Consider the following 22,961-nt stretch of genomic DNA (forward strand, 5'->3'; position numbering starts at 1 on the left):
CCTTTAGGGTTTTCTTATAATGTATGTATTTTAGTTCAGGAAATTGTACCTAAGAACTGAAGTGTGATTAAAATTCTTTTGGTTAAACTTTAGAAAATATTCACACATGCTTATATTGCTCCAAAATGTTGAATTAAATAGTATGCTCTATAATGAAAAACAGGACTTTGTTGATACGAAAATAATACAATTCACCCTTTGTTAATGTTTATTAACGTAAACTCAGTGATTAGAAAAGGTATAGGTCCTGCTATAAGCCACATTCATGTGTTAAGTATCTCTGATAAGGAGACAGATTAGGTTGTAGCTATGACCCTGGAGCCAGAATTCTTGGTTCTGTTCTTGGTTTCATCATAACCGGCAGCACAGTCTTGGAAAAATAATTGCTTTTTACCTGAATGTTTGGAGAATAATAAAAGTCGATGATGGCACTTACTTCATAGGATTGTTTGAAGGATTAAACGAGTTAATACAGGTGAAGCACTTAGAGCTGTTCCCAGCACCTTGTCAGTATTTGGTGTTGGCTTTTTATTATCAGGTTCAACATTTTATATTTTCATCTTTCATTTACTTATTTTAATCTGTATTTGCCTGTTCTTAAAAATAAGATAGCTTTATTGTCTTTGAAAATCACGTGGACTGTGAGTTATTTGAAGTTGGTAAACTTTATGTTTTCTACAACATAGTTTTATAATAAATTGTTTCTAAGAGTACTATTTTACTTGGAAAACCATGTTTATGATGTTCAAAATTGATAGAGTTGATATTTAACTGTAGTCATTCTTACTATGCTTAAGCAGTTAGTGGATTCTGGGTACATATGTCAGATGAGGCCAGTGTGATGCATATATACATATTGTTGAGATGATCGTCACAAAAGCATATGGAATAACCTGAAAAGGGTAATGCTTCTAGGCTTGAGATACCCCAACAGAAGAGACCGATTGAAATTTGCGACTCTTGATTCAGACTAAATAATTGTTTTAATCACAGAATCGTAATAAGCTGCGTAATCATAGTTAGTCTCTCTCTAGAATTAAAAAAAAATTCTCAAAAATTTAAGAGATTGGGCCATTGCATTTTTTTTAACATCTTTTCAGCACTAGAGAGAGAGTAGCTACAGATTTGCAGCTATGAATAAAGACAGTAGCATACTTAGACTTTCTTCCTTCTCTTCATTCCTGTTACACCTGGTTCCTTCAGACATTCCTAGGCTAATTTTACTTTTGCCTCATTCTTTCTTGATCTTGATTACTTGAAATTTGGTTGGTGCTACAGTCAACTGTGTTGAGGAATGAGAAGAAAGACTGTGTCACCTACAGGCACGTAGGGTCTTTCACACCTCTGGTGATTTGTAGTTGGAGAGTGGACACGAGGTAATCAAACAAATTAGTAATGTTTTGTTTGCATATTTATCAAGTAATCTTTGATTCGCTTTTTCACGAAGACCGTCTATTTAGAGAGAAGTGGTTCAGTCTTCTTGGCATTAAAAATCTACACCAGAGCTTCCTAGGTGGTGCAGTGGTTGAGAATCCACCTGCCAATGCAGGGGACACAGGTTCGATCCCTGCTCCAGGAAGATCTCACATGGCGTGGAGCAGCTGAGCCCGTGCAGCACAACTACTGAGCCTGCGCTTTAGAGCCTGTAAGCCACAACTGTTGAGCCCATGTGCTGCAACTACTGAAGCCCAGGCGCCTAGAGTCCGTGCTCCACAACAAGAGAAGCCACGGCAGTGAGGAGCCCGCGCACCACAACGAAGAGTAGCCCCCACTCACCGCAACTAAAAAGAAAGCCCGCGCACAGCAAAAAAGACCCAGCACAGCCAATAAAAAAAAAAAAAAAAATCTACACCAGTTCTTTGGGGGAAGGAATTGTTCAGAATTAATTGTCACCGTTGAGCTTTTAGCTTAAGCTATTCTCTTTGAAAAATGGAGTGAAAACAGATACTATCTTTTTCTTATTCTACAGCGTTTCAAATGCCATATGACACGTAATCAAAATTATTGAGATAAAGTCATTAATCCTAACTGAAAATTCCAGAAGACATAAAAATCACTCATATTTTGTGAAAGTAATTCTTTTACATAGTGCCTAGTGCATGAATATTTGTTAATATTGAATACATGTAACTTAGTTATGGAAAATTAATATAAAAATTTTAATATTTCGAACTAGACTTGTTTTTATTTCTTTTGGGCACAAAAGATTTGCTTAAAAAAGTTTACCTCTCTCTCTCTGTCTGTCCATCTATCTACTTATTTTTGGTCTGTTTTAAGGCCACAGAAAGTGAGGCTGGTGATATGGACCTGAGTGGGTTGCCGGAGACAGCAGTGGACTCTGAGGACGATGACGATGAAGAGGACATTGAGAGGGCCTCAGACCCTCTGATGAGCAGGGACATTGTGCGGGACTGCCTGGAGAAGGACCCCATTGACAGGACAGACGATGACATTGGTAAGTCTTGGGGAGAAAAGGAATCTCATAGTAATTTAAAGAATTTAGAGGTAAGACTGTGTGATATAGCAGAACCCAAGAATAATAGGCTTTAAAAGGTCATTCATGTATCAGTTTCCCTTGGCATTTGTTGAAAACATTTTTGAAAAAATTAATTTTACTTAGTCTGTAGCTTCAAGAGACTACAACTAATAAAAGTTCCTAATAAAACCCTTCTAACACGAGCCCTTTCTTAGCTTACTCTAGGACAAAAAATAAAAGTAGTCTTACAAACAATATTGCCTCTATTAATCTTCTTGTGCACACTCTTCCTAGAAAGCTGGAGTTTTTCTTTGTGTGACCATCAGTTGGGTGGCAGTTGGTACAACTGTCATATAAATGACTTTGCCTCTCCTCTGGTTCCGTAGGAAGGTGAAGCTCAGGGAAAGAAGAGAGCAGAGTGTCAAGTGAGCCCTGCCTGAGCCTGGGGATTGAGGGTCTAATCGTACCCTAAGGTTAAGAGTCTAAGTGGCTTTGGTGTCACTTTCCCCTTCCTCGAGATTCCCTTTACCAGCTTTGCCATCGCAGCAAGGGTTGATTGTGTCATGACGGTGTAGAGTTCAGGCATGCCTTTTGGCCCCTGCTTCTTCCTTAGACCCTTGGGATGAGAGCAGCTTCCTCTGAGAGTATCTCTACCCCGCAGGTCTGAAATCTGTAAGGCCCTTTCCTGAGCGGGATTATCTGCTCTTCCACGCCCCCAGCTCTTTTGGGGCCAGTATGTATTTGTAGGAAATTCAAGGAACTGGGTCTTGTGGAATTAGATATAGGACAATATGGGCATCACTATGTGTGAGTGGCTTGTTGCTTGTGTTTTGAGGGAGGCAACATTGTATATGTGGAGGACCTTGTACCATTTAAGCTCCGTACATATGCTGGGGAATTAAAGATGGAAAACCAGAACCTTGGGTTAGGTGTCTAAAATATAACAAAAGCCATTGATAGGAAATTGCTAACTATTTAGAGATGACTGTTATGTGGGGTGAGCGTCGGTCATTGGCTGATGTGACGGAGCACCTTGTATGGCCTGAGGGTCTCCTAGGTCCTGGCAGCCCGGTGGGAACAAGGCACGGAGCCCTGGTCCTGCTGGTGTCTGAGGAATTAAGTGGGGGTTGGGGGTGGTATTTCCGGGAGTGCACTGAACAGGGGCTGTTTTAGGAACGGAGGACTGTGAACGCCCTTTTAGAACCTCAGACCTGAATGAGGTGGGGGGGAAGCCAACTGTGCCTGTGCCCCCAGCACAGAAGTGCCTTCTGCAGTAAACCTGGGTCACTGACCTTTAGATATCTGTTGGAGGAAGGGATGTAACTGCTTCTCACAAGCTCATCTTCCTCCTCACATTAGCCCACTTCCTCCTCCACCTGGTCCTCTTCCCAGTCCTAAGGTGCTCATAGTTACAAGTCTGAGGCTTCTGCAGCAGGAAGTGAAGTGGTCCTGTGTCATCCCTGAAGACAGACAGTTCAGCTTCCTCACGTCTGATACCACACATTCCTCTGATTTCCGTTGTCCACAGTTTATTTCACCCTCCTATTCTCTTTGTCCTTGCCTGCTTCTTTTTCTTTTTTTCTTTTTAAAAATTTTTATTGGATTATAGTTCACTTACAATGTTGTGTTAGTTTCAGGTGTACACCAACGTGATTCAATTATATATACATACTCATATATTCACTCTTTTTAGATTCTTTTCCCGTATAGGCCATGACAGAGTATTGAGTAGAGTTCCCTGCGCTATAGAGTAGGTCCTTATTAGTTATCTATTTTACATACAGTAGTGTGTATGTGTCAATCCCAATCTCCTAATTTATTACTTCCTCCCATGTTTCCGCTTTGGTAACCAACCTATAAGTTTGATTTCAAGATCTGACTTCTTTTTCAAACTCTCTTTATTGTAGTTTTAAAGAGAGAATGAAATTGGAAATGGGTTTGGTTTGCCATCTTAAGAATCCTTGCTCATAGGGTTTTTAAAAAATGAGATCGAACATTGCTGACAAACAGATTGACGTGGAGGTTATCCTTTTTGACTTTGCTCGTGTTAGTATAGTTGTGGAAGAAAATTATGATTATTAAAATATATGTAGCGTGTTATTCCTGGAAATTTAAGACTTTCACTTCTTATCTGAGAAATTTTCTCCCAGAATTTCTAGAAAGCAAGAGCTATGCTGATTCCTACAAATAAATACCAAGCTATTCTTTTAATGTGCTTGTTGATATAATCTCTGGATAAATTACTTGTAGCTGATTACTAATACACTTGTAAGCAGTGATGACTCAGACACTTGCTCCTATCAAATATATTTTTATTTAAAATAGTAAATCACTATCATTAAAGATAAGTGCTAGTGAGGTTGTTTGATCTACACGCAATCTTGCAAGATCTCTTACTCTGTCTCCTCAAAATAAAGCCACATGTGAGAACGCTTTGGCTTGTTTGCTGTTACTCTTGTTAAGTCTAACTCATCCTCCAGTATTTAGTTAAAACGGACGCCTTTCACGTGAACTACAAACGTCTGTGTAGTTGATGTTTTGTCTGGATGCCTCTCTGCCTAACCACTTTCCTCTATCCAAGGGATGGGGCCTGTGTGTGTTTTAAGTTTAGTCAAATCACATGGATGGACCTAGAGACTGTCATACAGAGTGAAGTGAGTCAGAAAGAGAAAAATATCGTATATTAACACATATATGCAGAATATAGGAAAATGGTACAAATCAACTGGTTTGCAAGGCAGAAACAGAGACACAGATGTAGAGAAGAAACATATGGACACCAAGTGGGGAAAGTGGGGAGGGTTGTGGGGGAATGAATTGGGAGATTGGGATACCAAATGGTACACTCTAAATATATGCAGTTTATTGTATGTTAACTGTATCTCAATAAAAGTTCTAAAAAAAAAAAGTTTAGTCAAATCAAATTGCTAATATTTTATCATACTTTTAAAACTGTAGGAATTAAAAAATTTCCCTTTGGGTTCCCACAGATTCTTGGGTATGCGTTTGTGTCAGTACTTTGAAGAAAGGCACATTATTCATTTTAGCTCTCCAAACTCATAATTCTGTAGGTACTCAGTTGCTGAATGGTTATAAATTTGTTTTGTTTGTTTTTTGAAGCCTTGGCACATTAAGGTAGAGAACTGCTTTGATCCCTTTCAAAGAATTCCTTTTTTCTCCCCCAGTTAGTATACCGTGCAAACACACACACACACACACACACACACACACACACACACACACACAAATCTACAGGGTTTAAAAAAAAAAAATCTTAATATGAATTATTTCCTATATAAAATTAAACCAAAGCAATAAGAAAAGAATTTTCTGTATTGACTAAAGCTTCTGGTGTCTGTAAGTTGATTATTTGGCTTTTCTTTGTGTTACATTGACTAGAAAGAAAGGTGGTTTTTTTTTTTTTTAATGTTTAATGTTTTTCATAAACGGGAATATTTCTTTCCTAACAAAGTAACATAGATCACATTAAAGTATTATTCAAACAGATTCTCCCAGGCCGTGTAGCATAAAGCGGTCCTGGTTCTCCCATCCACCGCTGCCTCTCCCCGTGTGTCCTGGGAGCTATCTCGTTTCGCCTTCCCAGCTCTGAATTCTTTGTGCTGTAATCCCTGTAACTCTGTGTGCTTCCTGAGGCATCTTCAGGGCTAACGCTCAGCTTCTGTGTCAAAGGCTTCCGTTTTATGTTTATTATTTTTTTTAAAGATCGGTGATATAAATTCTTTATTTTTTAAAAATTGCTGTAATCCTCCAGTGTAACAAATAAGAGAAGTTATCACAAAACCAGTGACACCATTATTGAATCTTTGGGAGTTTCAAAAACCCTTGGGTGTTGTCTGGCTCAGTGTTTATTTTTAATTTTTTCAACTGAGCCTGGAGAATTATGCACATTTACTATTATTATATCTTCTCTGACTCCTTTATCATTTATCCTGATTATATGTGATACACAGATATTTTCTATCCTGTTGTATTTTTTTTATGTTAGTCACTTCCTCATTTATCACAAATTGATTTCATGACCCACTAATGGAGTAGGAAACCACCAGAAAGCAAGACAGACGTCCGTGCAAGCACTTCAGATCTTTGTTGCAAGTATTAGTGAATACGTTTTATACTTCATATTCATATGCTTCATACTCTCCGATCATGTGTGGTGGTAATTTGACTTTTATTATTGTCTAAACATAGTATGTTACATTTAAAACATATCTGACAATTTCTGGTCTCATTTTTCTTAAGGTCACATGTCTTTGCTTGTCCAAGGAAATTTAGCTCTTACTAGGAGAGAAAAATAAAATAAAATGCATATTCTAATACCTATAGCTAGTATTTTAATACCTTACAGTGAGGGGTGGGAGGTGATAGCTGAGGAAAACAGAGGCAGGTAACAGCAGAACTAACGGTGATGTGGCAGCCAGAGGACCGTGATTTGTTTATTTGCCTTTATGTTTCGTATCAAAAACATGTATCTGTAAAACAATAAACCCTGCCTCCAGTAGGTAGTAGGTATGGGTCATCTCTTGCCGTGGTATTCAAAATTGTCTTATAGCTGCCCCCAGGTATAAACATATTTTATGACATGATACAAACACACCTACTCATTCCAGAAATAAAAGTTTCACTAAACAGAACTTATTCTTTCTGTAAGTGATGTACTCTGATACTCTTGCTCCTTCTTTTTTAAAAATGATGTCCTGACACATCAGTCTGGGTCAGGTTGAAGAATGCTGTCTTGTTGGACAGAGTCCCTGGGTACCACTTGTCATTGGTATTCTTCTGATTACCAAAGCCACCCTCGTAATGAAAAGTCTTACACAGGAGGGATGACGTAGGGTCTAAGCAGAACAGACATTACCAAGCTGGACCGGAAAGCGCCACCTGGTCTGACCTTGTGGAAATGTAATGTTTTCACAGAATGTATCTTTGGGCTATACATTGTTTTTGCAATTAACAAACTGTATCCAACAACATAAAACTTGTTACTAAATCCTAACAGAAGGAATGCGCATAGGGACCGTGTCATTCTGTGAGGACAAGAAAAATGTAGTGGAATTTTTACTTAGCCAAAAGTTTGAATGATAGTGTGAATATAGTAATAATGACCATTATAGCAGTTCTCGTTTATTGAGTGTTTCCTCTGTGCTAAGGACTTTATCATCTTGATTGCTTTTGATCCTCAGAACTGTCGGGTGAAGGTGGGTATTATATTATTCTTTTCCAAATGAGAGAAACATGCCCTAAGGAAATGAATCAACTTCCCCAAAGTAATTCAGCCAGTAACACACTGACACACACCCTGTGGTCTTCATCACCACCTGTGATGTCCAGCCTGAGCGTGGAGGCAGACAGTCCTGCCACCTCCTAATTATAGGTCTTTGAGCTACAGAGTCACTGCCACCTCCTAATTATAGGTCTGAGCTACAGAGTCCTCCCTGTGAAATGAAGAAGAAAGCATGCATCTCATAGAGCCATGGTGAGGATTAAGGAAAGAACTTAGTAAGGAGCTCTTGCTCAGAAGAAGCTGTTTGTCCACAGCACTGCCAATAAGAAGTGAGCAAACTTTGTTTTTGTGCATCTGTGGGATCAGAAAAAATATATCCATTTTCATTTATCATATAATGTTGTAAACTTGTTAAGGGATTAATTTTTATGGATTTGTCTGATCCACAGGAAATATTCCCTGGTTTCTAAATCCTGGAGTATCTTTAGAGCAAAGGTGGTTTTTTCTGCTGCCTGTTTTGGGCAGCTAGTTGCCCAGAGGCACCGGAATGGACCTACTGACTTTGTGGAGAATTCTCAGACCGCTATTTTATTTCAGCTTATCATTTCATCCCTTAACAAGCCTTAATAAGATCACGGCTCATTTTCAATAGAAATTCCCCATTTGAAGTTTATTAATTTCTTTATTCCCATTGGAATTTGAATTGCACTGTGTCCTGTTGCTCCTGAATCAAGAAGACAATGTCACTATTTCCACAGTGACAGAATTCTTTGTATACCTGCAAGAAATTTGACATGTGCTGAAGATAAAGTAATTGTATTGTTCAACAGGCAGAATTGTAGGGCGTTTAAAAAGAAAGAACCATAGCGCATTCTTTCTGAATGTTTGTTTTTGAAAATAGTTGTCATTTTTTCGCACGCCTTCTGCTTTTCAGAACAACTCCTGGAATTCATGCACCAGTTGCCGGCTTTTGCCAACATGACTATGTCAGTGAGGCGGGAGCTCTGTGCTGTGATGGTGTTCGCAGTGGTGGAAAGAGCCGGGACCATCGTGTTAAATGACGGTGAAGAGGTTAGGAAATATTTCTACCACTTACAGCGTCTCTGTGTGAGCCTCACTCAATACAGCAGATGAACAAAAACCCCATTCTTCTTCTTTCCTCCTTAAAAACAATGGGCAACAATAACCTTGAATCATTTGGGAATTATGATACACTCATTGTTTTGTCAAAGTCTTCCAAGTCCATTATTTTATTTTCTGTTATTTGCAGTATTCCAGATGATCGGGATAGAAACATTTTGACATTTTAACTTTTCAGATTTTGCGACTTAAACATTCATAATACAATACTTCTTGTCAGAATAAAATGATGTTCTTATCAAGGCCATGGTGATCATTTTATCTAGTTTACATGTGTTTTGGGGAGTAGAAGACATTTTTTCCCTTGTATCATTTAAGAGGGGAATATCCACAGGCATGAGGAGAGCAGAGTGCTGTGCAGGCATCTGGAAACCCGGGGATCCATGGCTGTGCTTTAGTTCCTGTTCTTGTGAACTTGGCAAGCTGTACTTGGGTTATTTGTTCCATCTTTAAAATAAAGGATCTAAATCATTTGTAGGGACTGTTCCAGCATTTACAGCTTCACGATCATGATGTTATTTTTTGCTCTGTCTTCGTTTTTTGGAACTAGCTGGACTCCTGGTCAGTGATTCTGAATGGTTCTGTGGAAGTGACTTATCCAGATGGAAAAGCAGAAATACTCTGTATGGGAAATAGTTTCGGTGTCTCTCCTACCATGGACAAGGAATACATGAAAGGAGTGATGAGGACAAAGGTGGATGACTGCCAGGTATAAACTGTCATTAAAAATGTATATTCTGTGCTTAATGAAGAACACTTACATGTGCAGTTGTGGTAAGATTTCTCGGCTTGTATACGTAGGTCATCTTTTAGTTATAAAGATTTAAAAGTAGGACTATGGCTTTTAGTGTTATTACACACCAGGACATTAAAAACAAATCTCCCTTAAAGTTATTTGGACTCCACAGAACTAAGCATTCTGTAAATGTGTTCAATTAAAAACACGGTGTTCTATAAATGTGGTGTTTTTAAATTTCCATCAATAATAATTGATAATCTAGTCATCAAAAAATATGGTAGTAAAATGCCCATCATGAAGAGAAATTATATGTATGTTAGTAAAGATGCTGTGATACAGTTATGCAATGTTTTTATTTAAATACATGCAAAATAAGGAATTGATTTTAGAAGTCATTAAATTAATCATAGTATGAATCAGGAGAAACACTTGCTGGCAAAGAAATGACTGCTGATAAAAAGAACAGTGTCAGTATTGATATTATGTTAATATTCATTATTAAAAAGCATTTAATAAAAGACTAGAGAGACTATCAAGACTAAATGTGAAATTTAATTAAATCGATCTAACAGGTAACCTTCTATGTTAGTGTGAAAAAATTTAAGATGCTTTTATTATTTAGTATTTATAATTTGTCTTAAAAATTGTCCTTGAAACATAAAATAATATAAATAAACCAAAAGAGTTGATTTAGGCTTAATTAATGTTACGTGCTCCTTGTACTTATTAGTCTGTAGTCTGAAATGCATCTGAATATAGCTTATGCTAAAAGAACATCATTGAATTTTTATATTATCTGATAAATGTAAAATAGTGCTCATTTAAATTTTCATTTCAAATGTTTTACTTACTAAAAAGAAAAATGACCATGGCTGTAAATAAAATCGTCTTACCTAGAGAATAATTTTGCTAAATAATTCCTCCAGTGAGCACCATAGAGAAAAACAAATGGCTATGAATTCAGTGTTTTGAATATGTAATGCCAGAAGAGCTTTCTAAATATAGCCAGCTCTCAATTATTTGGCATAACAGAGGAAAACAGAATGGTAGGTAAATCTCAAAGTCTTTATTTGGCCTCAGAATGTATATTTAAAAGGGGGTCATATGTGACATTTCAGCTTTAGAATTATATTCCAAAAAAATAAAAAATAAAGCCAAACTAAGTCAAAACAAACTGGAAAATTGTTAAAGGTTTCTCTGTCATGTTATCCTTCTCAGTCTCTCCCCGAGCCCTCCTACAAGTCGGGTTCACTAGAGCATCTGAGTCTGTCTCTGTCCTTATAGAGCAAGTAAAAGTTACTTTATTTCTGAGAATTCAGCTACTACATTAGCACCTCGTAATTGGCCAACCGCTTTTGTTAGAAATTTTGTAATCATGGGACTGAAATGATATAGGAGGCATAGAAATGTTTCAAAATAATTGATAAAAATATTATATGACTTAATATTACAGAGTGCTTAAGTAATGTTAAATATACCAGATAACATTAAATATTTATCCGGGAGTTCCGGGAAAGGAAGAGGAGGTAGATGTTAGGAAGAGAGTTAATCTATTTACTGGATGAGGAATCAGCGGGAAGTCCAGAGTGATAGTCGGCAAGGTAGACACCAAGAGAAAACGCTAATTGAAAACGAAAACTCTGATTAAGATAGTATTAGGCTCCTATAGCTCCTGATATGAGACTCCCAGATGTACGAAGAGGGTCAAGGGTGCAGTATCTGCTAGAGAAAGTCTTTCTTACTCTGCAGGCCACTCCACATGCTGTAAAAGGAACTTGAAATCAGGGATTCAAGAATCACCCTTGTGCCTCCACCCACCCATCTCAGGCCCTACGTTCCCTCCCTCCAAGTTAAAACAGGCATGGAGAACAAATTTAGATAGTTTAATGCAAATGCTTATTTGGGATAACACGTTAGTGTATTTCTCATAAAATGTCACTTATTTGTCAGAAAATGCACATGTCACATCCTCCTCTTGTTGGGGGAAGTAAACAGTGAGAATCACATTTTTATGCGTAAAAAACGAGGATGTCATTCTACTGAGCATGTTGTAGACAGTCAACGATTATTGAATGAGATGAACAAAAGTGGTGTTTCCTTTACCAAGAAGAAGCAACCTTGGCTGGGATTGGCCCTCATTTTCTTATAGTTAAGTGAGTTCCCAAAATACATCTCCGTTACGCCTGAGGACCCAGCGTGAGTGGATTCAGTTTGACATGTATCTCTATCTGTTTGGGTCCCCTGATGCACTCAGAGCTCAGTGCTGTGTTTGCCCTGCTCCCTTCTGTGTGCCCCTCTTCCCATTCCTTTTTTTTGGGGGGGGACACCACTCAGCTCATGGGATCTTATTTCCCCAGCTAGGAATTGAACCCGTACCTCCTGCAGTGGAGGTTGCGGAGTCTTAACCGTTGGACCATCAGGGAAGTCCCCTCCTCTTCCCATCCTTGTCCCCTGCTGGGTTTGAAGGACAAAGGTAGGGCTAGGCATAGACGTCCTTTGGTACCAGGTGATTGGTCACGGTTTTCCATTCCCCATCCACGCCTTTTCCTTTTCTTTTTTCCTCTTCCTGTCCCTCTTTTCCTTTCCCGCTCTTCTACTTTCCATCTCCATTGCCTGCGTCTTGGGCCTGCCAGTGACACCCAGCCATGGCTTAGTCCTGCCCTGCACCCTTCAGCAGGGAGGGAACACTTGGATGCCTGTGTGAACAATTAAGTATGAACTCCGTTGCAGATGTAGAGTACCAGTTAAATAGATCTAACATCTTAAGGTAAATCTGTTAGGCTCATCTTTTCCTGAGACCATGAGAGCTAGTGATGCTTTGAATTTTAGGAGTAGTTTAAGGAGAAAGCAATTGCATGGATATAGTCAAAGCTGACTGCTGACTGCTCTATATATTGATTAAAGTTTAACTTTACTTCATTCTTTTATCATTTTCAATAGTTTTATTACATAAAAGTTGTTTGGGCATGTGCCCAAAAGAAAATTATCTTGTGACATAAGTTGCATTTGCCCTTTTATAAATGAAATCTTGCTTGAATTTTTATTTCATATTAGAGTGCCAAGATCATACAGGACTTTCACCTGTGAACAGCTATATGAAACTATAAAACCTCACTAAAGCAATTATAACTCACAAATTTTCAACTGGCTTCATCATACCAATTAAAATGATATTTTTCAGATAAATTTCATGTTATATATCTAAAAACCTCAAAGCAAAAATAAATTTGCTAATAAAAAATAAATGTTTTCATCTAAAATTTATTTCTTTTGAGATATCAGTTCTATATGGCCATACAGAAGTTCAGCTTGGAAGTCCTTTTCTTTTTCTTTTCCTTTTTTGGATGGTATTTCAGTTTGCTGCAGAAGAAATGCCAAAAATGTCTGTCTAGACACTAAGAATTTCAAATCTAACTTTTTAAAATTTAAGTCCTTAGTCAAGAAGATTAATTTTAGTACAATTTCTCTTCAAAAAGCATTTTCTTTTTATCTCTCTACTTACTTGTTTTAACTCAGAGATATATTTCTTTTTTAGGAGATAAATGATATAATTATGTTCTCTAAAAATGAGTATAAGAAAGAATGCCTAAAATTATTTGGAGACCTGGGGAACAATTTTGGTACCCTGTAAAAATAAAAAAACTTAAAAATATTTTTGAGGCAGGAAACTAAGGACCACATATTTTAAACCTGTGGTCAGTGTTATGGATATGAGTTTGGAAGGGTTTCTTTGGCATTTAAAAAAATTTATTAAACTATCCATAATTACTTACAACAAAAGCCTATGCTTTTTTGCATTTTAACTTTTGATTCTAAACTCTTAATAGAAAAATTAGTGATATTATATAAATCAACTTGATGGAAGAAACTTATTATAGTATGCTCTTTCTTGAGTGTGAACCGCTGCTACTAATTCTGTAAAACTTTATTATGCAGAAAGTATGGAAAATATAGAAAAGAATATTAAACAATGAAAGTCGCTTGTAATTTGCATTGCTCAGAAATAATAATTATTAACCTTTTGTTATATTCCAAGATTTTGATATGCATGAATAATTTTTTTAAATTAGCAAACATGTACTTATGAGACATTGGGCAAATTAGCCTGCTCTTGGCACAGCCGTTTCCTTATCTGTACAATGGGGATAATAGTGGTACCTTTCTCATGGGATGGTTGGGAGGATAAAATGAGAAAGTTCCTATAGGGCTAGTGCAGTATGATGGTGGTGATAATGATGTCATCATCGTTATTAAAATCATTACTACAATATTTGGTTTTAATTTCTTTTTAAATCAATGTATTATGAATATTGAGCTAGAAATCTAAATGTCCTATGAAAATATGATTTTAGATGGCTAATCTTTTATCTTATACGCGCTACAATTTAACCATTCCCTCTTTTCATCTTTTCACATTAAAGGAGAAAAAGAAATGTCCATCCTTTCTTCATTTCTAAATGATTTTTAAAATAAGAATAAATTATTTAAAATTCAGAGAAGACAGTAGTTTTTATTTATTTAAGAATCTACTCTTGCCTCCTCCCTGGCCTCTGGCTAATTTGTGTAGTAAATGATTTCTAGAATTCATTCTTAACTTTCTTTAAAACTACTAAGAAATGTAATTAAATGGTTTGCCCTGAGCCCCGAATTCTTTTATCTTTGGGGTCACCGAGGAGTAATTGCTTGATGTGCAAATTTTAACTTTTTCTTTAAGAGCAAGGATTAACCTTCATACCAGTTATGAGGAATAATCATTTGAGCTTAATAAGTATGTGGCTTGCCTTGTGGACCTTTTTTGAACAGACATTCTAAAATGATGTCTTTTCTCAATATAATAGCAAATTTATAATATCTGCTGCTTGGGTATCTTTGAATTTTGATATTTTTTATTAAAATCATGTTTATTTTTAAATTGTTACTCTCAAAATCTTTTCGGATTTTTAAAACCCACTAAATGAATTATGTTTTAATATCTTTTTGTTTTAATAGGAAATAAAATTTACTGAGCACGTACTATGTATCTATCACAGTTCAGGAACTTTACCTGGGTTATTTCACCCAGGCTCCACAACAAGCCTGTAAAGCTGGTGCGCCTATGATCATCTCCCCTTTTCAGATGGTAAAATGAGGACCACAAAGAGATTTTCCCAGGATCCCATAGTGAGAGGTAGTAAAGCTGAGGTTTGAATCAGTTCACCTGACCCTAGAAGCCACAGGGAGGCAGGGTTGGGGCAAGTAAGAGAATTTCTTCTGAAAGGCAATTTTATGGTGATTTTATTAACACCAGAGAGTCCCAGTTTTTTTACCTGCCCACTGATAGTACGGGGGTGAGTCAAAAATTATTTGCACTCTGGCTGTAGAATTGATTTTAATTAACTTTTAGAAAACACAAATACATCATTTCAAGACATAATCTCCTTGCTTTCAATACACTTTGTCCATCTGCCAACAAGCTTTCATATTCTCTCATTGAAAAAATGTTTTAGGCTGAGTTGTGAGCCACGAATGCACCGCTGTCTTCACTTCTTCATCAGAAGTGAATCTTTGTCCTTGTAGGGCTGCTTTCAGGTGACCAAACAGGGGAAAGTCTGATGGAGCAAGATCAGGACTATAGGGAGGATGCTTTACACCTCAAAACAAAGTTTTTGCAGTGTCAATAGTGTGGGGAGAAGTGTGTGGACATACATTGTCATGCAAGTTCACAGCGCTCTTGGATAGCAGCCCTCTGTGATAATCCAAAGTTTAGGCTTCAGCTCTTCAACAAGCATCTCGCTGTAACGAGCACTGTTGGTTGTTGAACCTTCTTCCTGATAGTGTTCCAATACTGGCCCTTGAGAATCCCAGAAAACAGAATTATTTCACACGTACGCTCAGTGTTGTCATCATCTGTGGACATGGACGGGCGTCTGGCTCCTTCTTGGTGGCTAACACTTGTGCAACCTTTTCTGAACTTCTCTATCCGTTCATACACACTTATTTCTGACAAAACACTTTCTCCATACTGCACACAAAGTCTTCGATAAATAACAGCACCAGGTACACCCTCAACCACAAAAAATGAATCACTGCACACTGCTTTAACATATTCACACCTGCACAGCAGTGACTGGGGAGACAGTAGCCTTGAACAGAAAGCTCTGATAAGACAGCGTGGCCAACAGAAGTTTCAATATAGCCAGAGTACGGATAATTTTTGACTCACCCTCGTATAACAAAAAGTCACAACCTGAAAAAAAAAGTGGTGGTTAGTTAGCTCAGACCCCTGGATTCAGGTTGCACTTTTTAATTCTTAAACTGGAAAGACTACCCAGCAGCTACCCAAATGGAGTCAGTTACAATCCATTATTACATCATTCTGTTCATACTGTTCTTTTCTGTTAGGGCTATAATTCTAACAGATACTTAGACAACCATGAAGAGGCTCTTCAGAGGTTTTTTTGCTGCTTTCCCCAAAGTTGTAAGTGTGTGGGGATTTTTTGTTTTTTTGTTTTAGTTTTTATTGGGGTGTAGTTGATTTACATTGTTGTTAGTTTCAGGTGTACAACAAAGTGAATTATATACATATATATATCCAATATATACCTATACATATGTATATACATATACATATATCTAATTTTTTTTTTTAATCTATCCTGAGTCTACTTTCCTCCCCCAGTGTTTTCTAATTGTCACAGAACAGGCATGAGAAAGGACTGTCCTAATTTTATCTTCTGATTTTTTTCATAGTTAGGATTTTTAATATAAACTACATATAAATATTCTAAAAATGAAACCTTTCTTGGCCAAGGGAGAAATACATTAAAAAGTAGAGAAGTCCGATTAAAGTTCATTATTGTGCTCATTTAGAAAGTATGGGAGAGACATGGAAAAATGTCAGTGTTAAATAATTCAAACACTGAATTATTAGCACTGCTAGGTCTCTTGCAAGCACTTTATCATTAACATGTGACTTACATTTTATTCCAGTTTGTCTGCATAGCCCAGCAGGATTACTGCCGTATCCTCAACCAAGTAGAAAAGAACATGCAAAAAGTTGAAGAGGAAGGGGAGATCGTCATGGTGAAGGAACACCGAGAGCTCGATCGAACTGGAACAAGAAAGGGGCACATCGTCATCAAGGTGAGACAAAGACGCCACATCCCGTGGGAGGAGGTTTTTGGTAGTATCCATTACGACGATATAAGATGCCCCATCCCATTTCTAGGGGTAACTTCACTTAAATGTCATCAATTGTAAAAAGTTTTTGTCTTCCCTGATGAACAGCAGTCTTATTCATTATTGTGTGTATTACTCCCTAGTTCATCTTATGTGGAAGGTTTGAAATCGAGGTACCAAATAGGTACCATTCATGCAGGATGGGGATGACACCTTTGGTTTGTTACAGGGCACCTCAGAAAGATTAACGATGCATTTGGTGGAAGAGCATTCGGTGGTGGATCCGACGTTCATAGAGGACTTCCTGTTGACCTATAGGACTTTCCTCTGTAGCCCGATGGAAGTGGGCAAAAAGTTGTTGGAGTGGTTTAATGACCCGAGCCTCAGGGATAAGGTTGGAAGATATGTTCTAGTTTCCTTTCAAATGTGAAACATTCAGATATAAAGTTAAAGAGACTTTAATATATATATTTGTCATACCAGTTATATTCAACTTATTTTGATGGAATAAGAGAATGTACTTTTTAAGCCAAAAAAAAGTGATACAGATATTGGTTCTTGTTATAGATTTCTAAGTTCAGCTCTAGAAATTTTTTTTTTTAACACAAAGGCCAATACGTTGGCCAAAAAATGTTTCAGTAGGTACTCTCTGCAAATTGTTCCATATGTAGATGTATCTTTGATGTATTTGTGGAAGGAGGTGAGTTCCACGTCCTTCTCCTCAGCCATCTTCATTACCTTCCCCCAACAAATGTTTAAAGTTTAGTTCTGTTGCAAATTCTGTTAAAACACAACCCGTAAACACCTGGGTTCCATGGAAACCTGCACCCTCTGGTTCAGTGGATGGCCAGTGTGCACCAGATAAAAGTTACAGTTTTTTGGTTGGCACCAGAGCAGCCTCTCCTCAGAACCATCACAGGCAGGTAGGCCCCAGTCATGTAATTCAGAGCAGACCCTCTTTAGCAGCTCTTGAGTCAAGCTCTTTTTCAAGGTCAGAGGGGGCGATAAAGTACCTAGTCTGATGAAGTTTGAAAGTTAATCAGCCTGACCTCATTTCTCCTTCCATGTGATGGCGTGGTTTCCATGAGGCTGACTTGGGAGAGGCAGGGTGGGCAAATCCAGAACTGGGCCTACCAGCGAAAGGCCTCCGGCTCCAGTGCTGGTCCTGCTGCTGACTCACCCGTGGCCTGAGAGCAATCGTGTGGATGGTTGATGCTCTTCATTTCATACTCTGATTGTCGCAGGCATAGAAGACCTCAGCTGAGGTCCTTAGCCTTAGTATTGCCTCTGCCATTTGCATTGTGTGTCATCTCATCTGCCTGCCACTCATCTCTTTACTTGCAAAATAGTAATCAGCATCCTTTTGGGGTTGCTGTGGAGATGAATGTGTGTAGTACCTGCTCACAGTAATCTCTTAATGCATCTTAAAGGTATTGGTGGTGCGAGTTGGTAGTATTCAGTTGATGATTTATGAATCTCTTTTTTCTAACCTGGAATATGACTAGTAGACTTTTAAGTTGGCTTCTCAGCTACAAAATTTTAATTTTATGAAAAGGTCAGGTGTTTAGGATATCGTTTCGGGGGAGATGATCATCTGGGTTTCCTAAACTTAAAAACTGGGCGTTAGTGATAATAAATGAGAAAAAACTAACATAAATATTAAGGCTTGACTCCTTGGTGATTAGTCAGGTTATATACTATACTTTGTCACAGTTTGTTAACTGTAAACAGTATTTCAATGGTAGTTTGAAGATTAACTGTATACTGTCACCTCCATTTCTTTACTGCTAGGATAGCATGCTTAATTTTCCCACTTTAAGAGGTTAGTTAATGCTTGAAAACAATGTTATGGAAAATTTCTTTGATCTTATTATTCAAGATTTAGAAAATTAAACTCATATAAAACAAGTACTTTTATATGTAAAGTTACAGTTATACTCACTTCATTTAGTAAAATTTTATTGAGAATTAGGTGGTGTTATAAATATTAAGGATGCCCTTAGAACATAACAGATAAAGTTGTCATCCCCATGGAACTTGCAGTCCAGTGAAGGTCACACAGTCCTTTCTGATACAAAGCGAATATTCCATAGCTGTGCGTGCATTGTGCTGTAGAAAGCTCAGTGTAGGGCTCTGTGAAAACGTGAGCAGGGTAAGAAAGGCTACTCAGTTTTCCTGCAGAGTTGTAAAGTTAAAGTTTCTGTCTTCTTTTGTATTAATTTTGATTTTATTATAATTTTTGTTGTGTCCTGTTTTAAGTATATTTTGAGAGTAAGTAAGATATAAGCTCATTACCGTCCTTCACAGATTCAAAACCCTTTCTGGCAAAACAACATAAAGTCTACATTCAAAGTATTAATATATATTTTCAGAAGGTCATTCTCTTATGAATGGAATCTGAGGGTTGAGTTGATACTTTTCTTGTTCATTGTTATTAGGTAAATTGTTTGTTGGATAACTTTTTGAAATGACTTTAATCGCAGATTTTTGGCACAAGAAAGGAGAAAACCTATTAAAAATCATTGATTTTTCAGGTTACACGGGTAGTATTATTGTGGGTGAATAATCACTTCAATGACTTCGAAGGGGATCCTGCGATGACTCGATTTCTCGAAGAATTTGAAAATAATCTGGAAAGAGAGGTAATATTTGTGATTTTTAAAACAAAACCATCAGCTCTAAGTTCATTTTATTCAGCCCATCTTTGAAACCACTCTTTCTGAACTCTTGTAGAAAATGGGTGGACATCTAAGGCTGTTAAATATTGCATGTGCAGCTAAAGCAAAAAGAAGATTGATGACACTCACAAAGCCATCCCGAGAAGCTCCCTTGCCTTTTATCTTACTTGGAGGCTCAGAGAAAGGATTTGGAATCTTTGTTGACAGTGTAGATTCAGGTAGCAAAGCAACTGAAGCGGGCTTGAAACGAGGGGACCAGGTATGGTATTTCTTAATGCAAACATAAGCGTAAATACTGGTGTCTTTTTTTTTTTTTTCTCCAGTCAATTGGGAAACTGAAATTAATTTTATAACTTTATTTTCAGGTATTAGAAGTAAATGGTCAAAACTTTGAAAATATTCAGCTGTCAAAAGCCATGGAAATTCTTAGAAATAACACACACTTATCTATCACTGTGAAAACCAATTTATTTGGTAAGTATTTTGCAATTTTTGCATACTTTCATTTTTCTCCTTTTGGTCTTTTTTTTTTTTTTTTTTTTTTTTAACACTTAGGTCTTAATCATGAAAAAAATCATTTTATAATCCAAAAGAAGCAAAATTTATAGTAAAATTCATAGATATAGAATTAATTATGTAAGTGTGTAATTAGATCTAAATCAAAATCTTACTTGAGGACCATAACATTATTTTTATTGATAAATATTTTAAATATCTGTAGATTTAAAGATGTATTACTTTAATGTATTCTGAGTAGAAGTGACAGAAAACATACAAAAACATATTCATGGTGTTATTTATTCATTGAAGTAATGTTTTTCTTACAAGATTACAGTTTTAATAGCTGAAGTCTTGTACTTATTATCTATCACCAAGCTCTACAGTTGCCTTTGAATTGTTCAGATTTCTTATAGTGAGTGTTTTGCTGTGTTTGTTTCCTTTTTAGTATTTAAAGAACTTCTAACAAGATTGTCAGAAGAGAAGAGAAATGGTGCCCCTCACCTCCCTAAAATTGGAGACATCAAAAAGGCCAGTCGCTACTCCATTCCAGATCTCGCTGTAGACGTAGAACAGGTGATAGGACTAGAAAAAGTAAATAAGAAAAGTAAAGCCAACACTGTTGGGGGAAGGAACAAGCTAAAAAAGATACTTGACAAGACTCGGATTAGTATCTTGCCACAGAAACCATATAAGTAAGTGTCTGTATAAATTTTCTGTGCATTATGCTATTGTGTTAAAATAACATGCAAAGGTAGTGATGTAATTGGTGTTTGCACAGGAGTGTAAAAAATGTTTCAAGCTTTTATGTCTGAGCTATCTTAGAATCAATATTGAACAATTAAGTTTGTTTTAATCCCATTTTTGTTACTTGCCCACTCCAATCTTCATTAGCGATAGTTTAGCACTTCCTCATTTGCACTGTTTTGTTTCTCATTTGGACTTCTTTTTTTAAAACTTTATTTTTAATTAATTAATTCATTCATTCATTTATTTTATTGGCTGCGTTGGGTCTCCATTGCTGGACGCGGACTTTCTCTGGTTGCAGGGAACGGGGGCGTTGTGGTGCACGAGGTTCTCAGTGCGGTGGCTTCTCTTGTTGCGGAGCAGTAAGGCTCTAGGTGCCTCAATAGTTGTGGCTCGCAGGCTCTAGGGTGCAGGCTCAGTAGTTGTGGTGCATGGGCTTAGTTGCTCTGCGGCATCTTCGTGGCCCAGGCATTGAACCCATGTCCCTGCACTGGGAGGCAGATTCTTAGCCACTACGCCACCAGGAGAGTCCCTCGTTTGGACTTTTAGAAAGCAAGAATGTGTCTTTGCTCCTGTCTCCCCCACAGGGTGGTGTGGTTTCTGCTCCTGTTTGTTTGCTTCAGGGTGTCTTCTCAACCATCAGCATCTGCCCTTTGCCAGCCAAGTCATTGCTGCTCCCAGTTGCTCCTGTTCACGCTTGCCGTTCTCTTTCTCCCTCTCCTCCCGTTTTCAGTTATTTAACTGTTGTCAAGACATTACCAACTGAGCACAGAACTCTTTTCCTTCCTCCCCGTGGGCTCTGCAGTCAGAAACTCAGGTGTATTCTTGAATCTCTTCTTGGCTGTTTGTTTACGCCAGGAGCTCATACCAGACAAAGTTGCAGGTGTCACACTTTTTTAGCTTTGCTTGTCTGCTTACTTTTTTTTCTTCATTTTAGCTCCTTCTGGGTCTATGGATGTTTTATAAAACCCAATTACCATCAGCCAAAATTTTTTAAAATATTAAATTACACAGGTGCCCCTAGTTCATTTATTATATATCCCTCAAACTACAGAGGAGTAAGAGAGAGCTTGAAAACATAAAGGTTATTTTCTTTTTTTGATAATCTAACGGGTCTCACAGAGGAGCAGTACGTATAAGTATTCAGGACTATATCGAGCTTTTCTTTTTTTTAATTCCACTTGAGATAAAATTTCCACGCAAAGATTAGAGAAATATGGTCTAGAATATGCTATTAATGGGTTGAGTGTCAAGCTTGTGTTTTCCCCATTAAACTATAATGATTGCTGTTTCATATCAGCTAGAGAAGACTGCTACAGCTGAGCCCTGAGGATAAGCAGTGAATATGATGACTTTATATATAGCCTTGAGGGTGTGCTTATACCGAGTAAGTTTCTAAGAGACAGTGGATTAGGCCTGCTGGCATTACAGAAAATAGGAATTGATTTTTTTTTAAGTGAGCCTTCTTGATAGAAAACTCATTTTTAAGTGGATAGAAAAAGTTACTTAAATGTAGAATTATTAACAGCACAATAATAACAACAAAAAAAGCTTACATACGAGCCTTTAAAACAATCTAACACGTCAACATGACCCTGGCGAGTATTAATAGAAATGTGACATGTAAGAGCTGGCATGTAATCCATCCCCAGTACAGGGTGTTGGCAAAGGACACAGGATGAGAGTAGTACGAATAATGTTATTCTGTGTATTTAGAAGGATACTCAAAAGCTAGAAGAGGGGAAAAGAAAAAGGATAGTAATTAGATGTGTTGATCTTAAAGCACTGAGGAAACATCTTAAAATAATTTGCATTGAAGAAAATATAATGTTATTATGAAAATTATTTGAAAGCATCCATATATGTAATGTAATTGAAATGAATAGTTATATCTAAAAGAAGGCTCAGTAAACTGTAGGATCTATTCTGTTGGTATGATAGACTTGTTACTTCTTAAATTTTTCTCTCCTAGAAATCAGCATGTGTTTACAAAGTATTGGGGTTTTTTGTTGGTTTTTTTTGGGGGGGGGTGTTTTTAGTTTGGGGTTTTTTTGTTTGTTTTGACAAAGCTACCAAAGTAGTCAAGCAGAAAAATCTTCTAGGTATACTGTTGTTGTTGTTGTTGTTGTTGTTGTTTTTCTCTCTCAAACATTATCAGTATCACAGAAGCTAAGATGCTGGGTGGTGGCAGACTGGCAAGGAGAGGCCCTGGTAGAGTGATGTGAGAAGAGAAGGTAGGGGAGTGGGGAGCAGGAGGATGGTAGAGCTCAGGTCTGGTTGAAG

The 22,961-nt window shown here is 37.3% G+C and overlaps 1 protein-coding gene across 8 annotated transcripts in view; it reads left to right on the forward strand.

Annotated features, from left to right (window-relative positions):
• The window catches only part of RAPGEF2 (Rap guanine nucleotide exchange factor 2), a 252,724-nt gene that overhangs the window by 205,915 nt on the left and 23,848 nt on the right, over positions 1-22,961 (forward strand). For all 8 annotated transcript variants that reach the window (XM_057726290.1, XM_057726289.1, XM_057726283.1 and 5 more), the window contains 9 exons: positions 2,278-2,455; positions 8,653-8,789; positions 9,409-9,567; positions 16,567-16,719; positions 16,985-17,149; positions 19,290-19,397; positions 19,489-19,692; positions 19,799-19,907; positions 20,380-20,626. In XM_057726290.1, the coding sequence (XP_057582273.1) occupies positions 2,278-2,455; positions 8,653-8,789; positions 9,409-9,567; positions 16,567-16,719; positions 16,985-17,149; positions 19,290-19,397; positions 19,489-19,692; positions 19,799-19,907; positions 20,380-20,626 (1,460 nt within the window). The remainder of the gene's footprint in view (positions 1-2,277; positions 2,456-8,652; positions 8,790-9,408; positions 9,568-16,566; positions 16,720-16,984; positions 17,150-19,289; positions 19,398-19,488; positions 19,693-19,798; positions 19,908-20,379; positions 20,627-22,961) is intronic.

Source organism: Hippopotamus amphibius, chromosome 3 (assembly GCF_030028045.1).
Source record: "Hippopotamus amphibius kiboko isolate mHipAmp2 chromosome 3, mHipAmp2.hap2, whole genome shotgun sequence".
In the NCBI taxonomy this organism is placed as follows: domain Eukaryota; kingdom Metazoa; phylum Chordata; class Mammalia; order Artiodactyla; family Hippopotamidae; genus Hippopotamus; species Hippopotamus amphibius.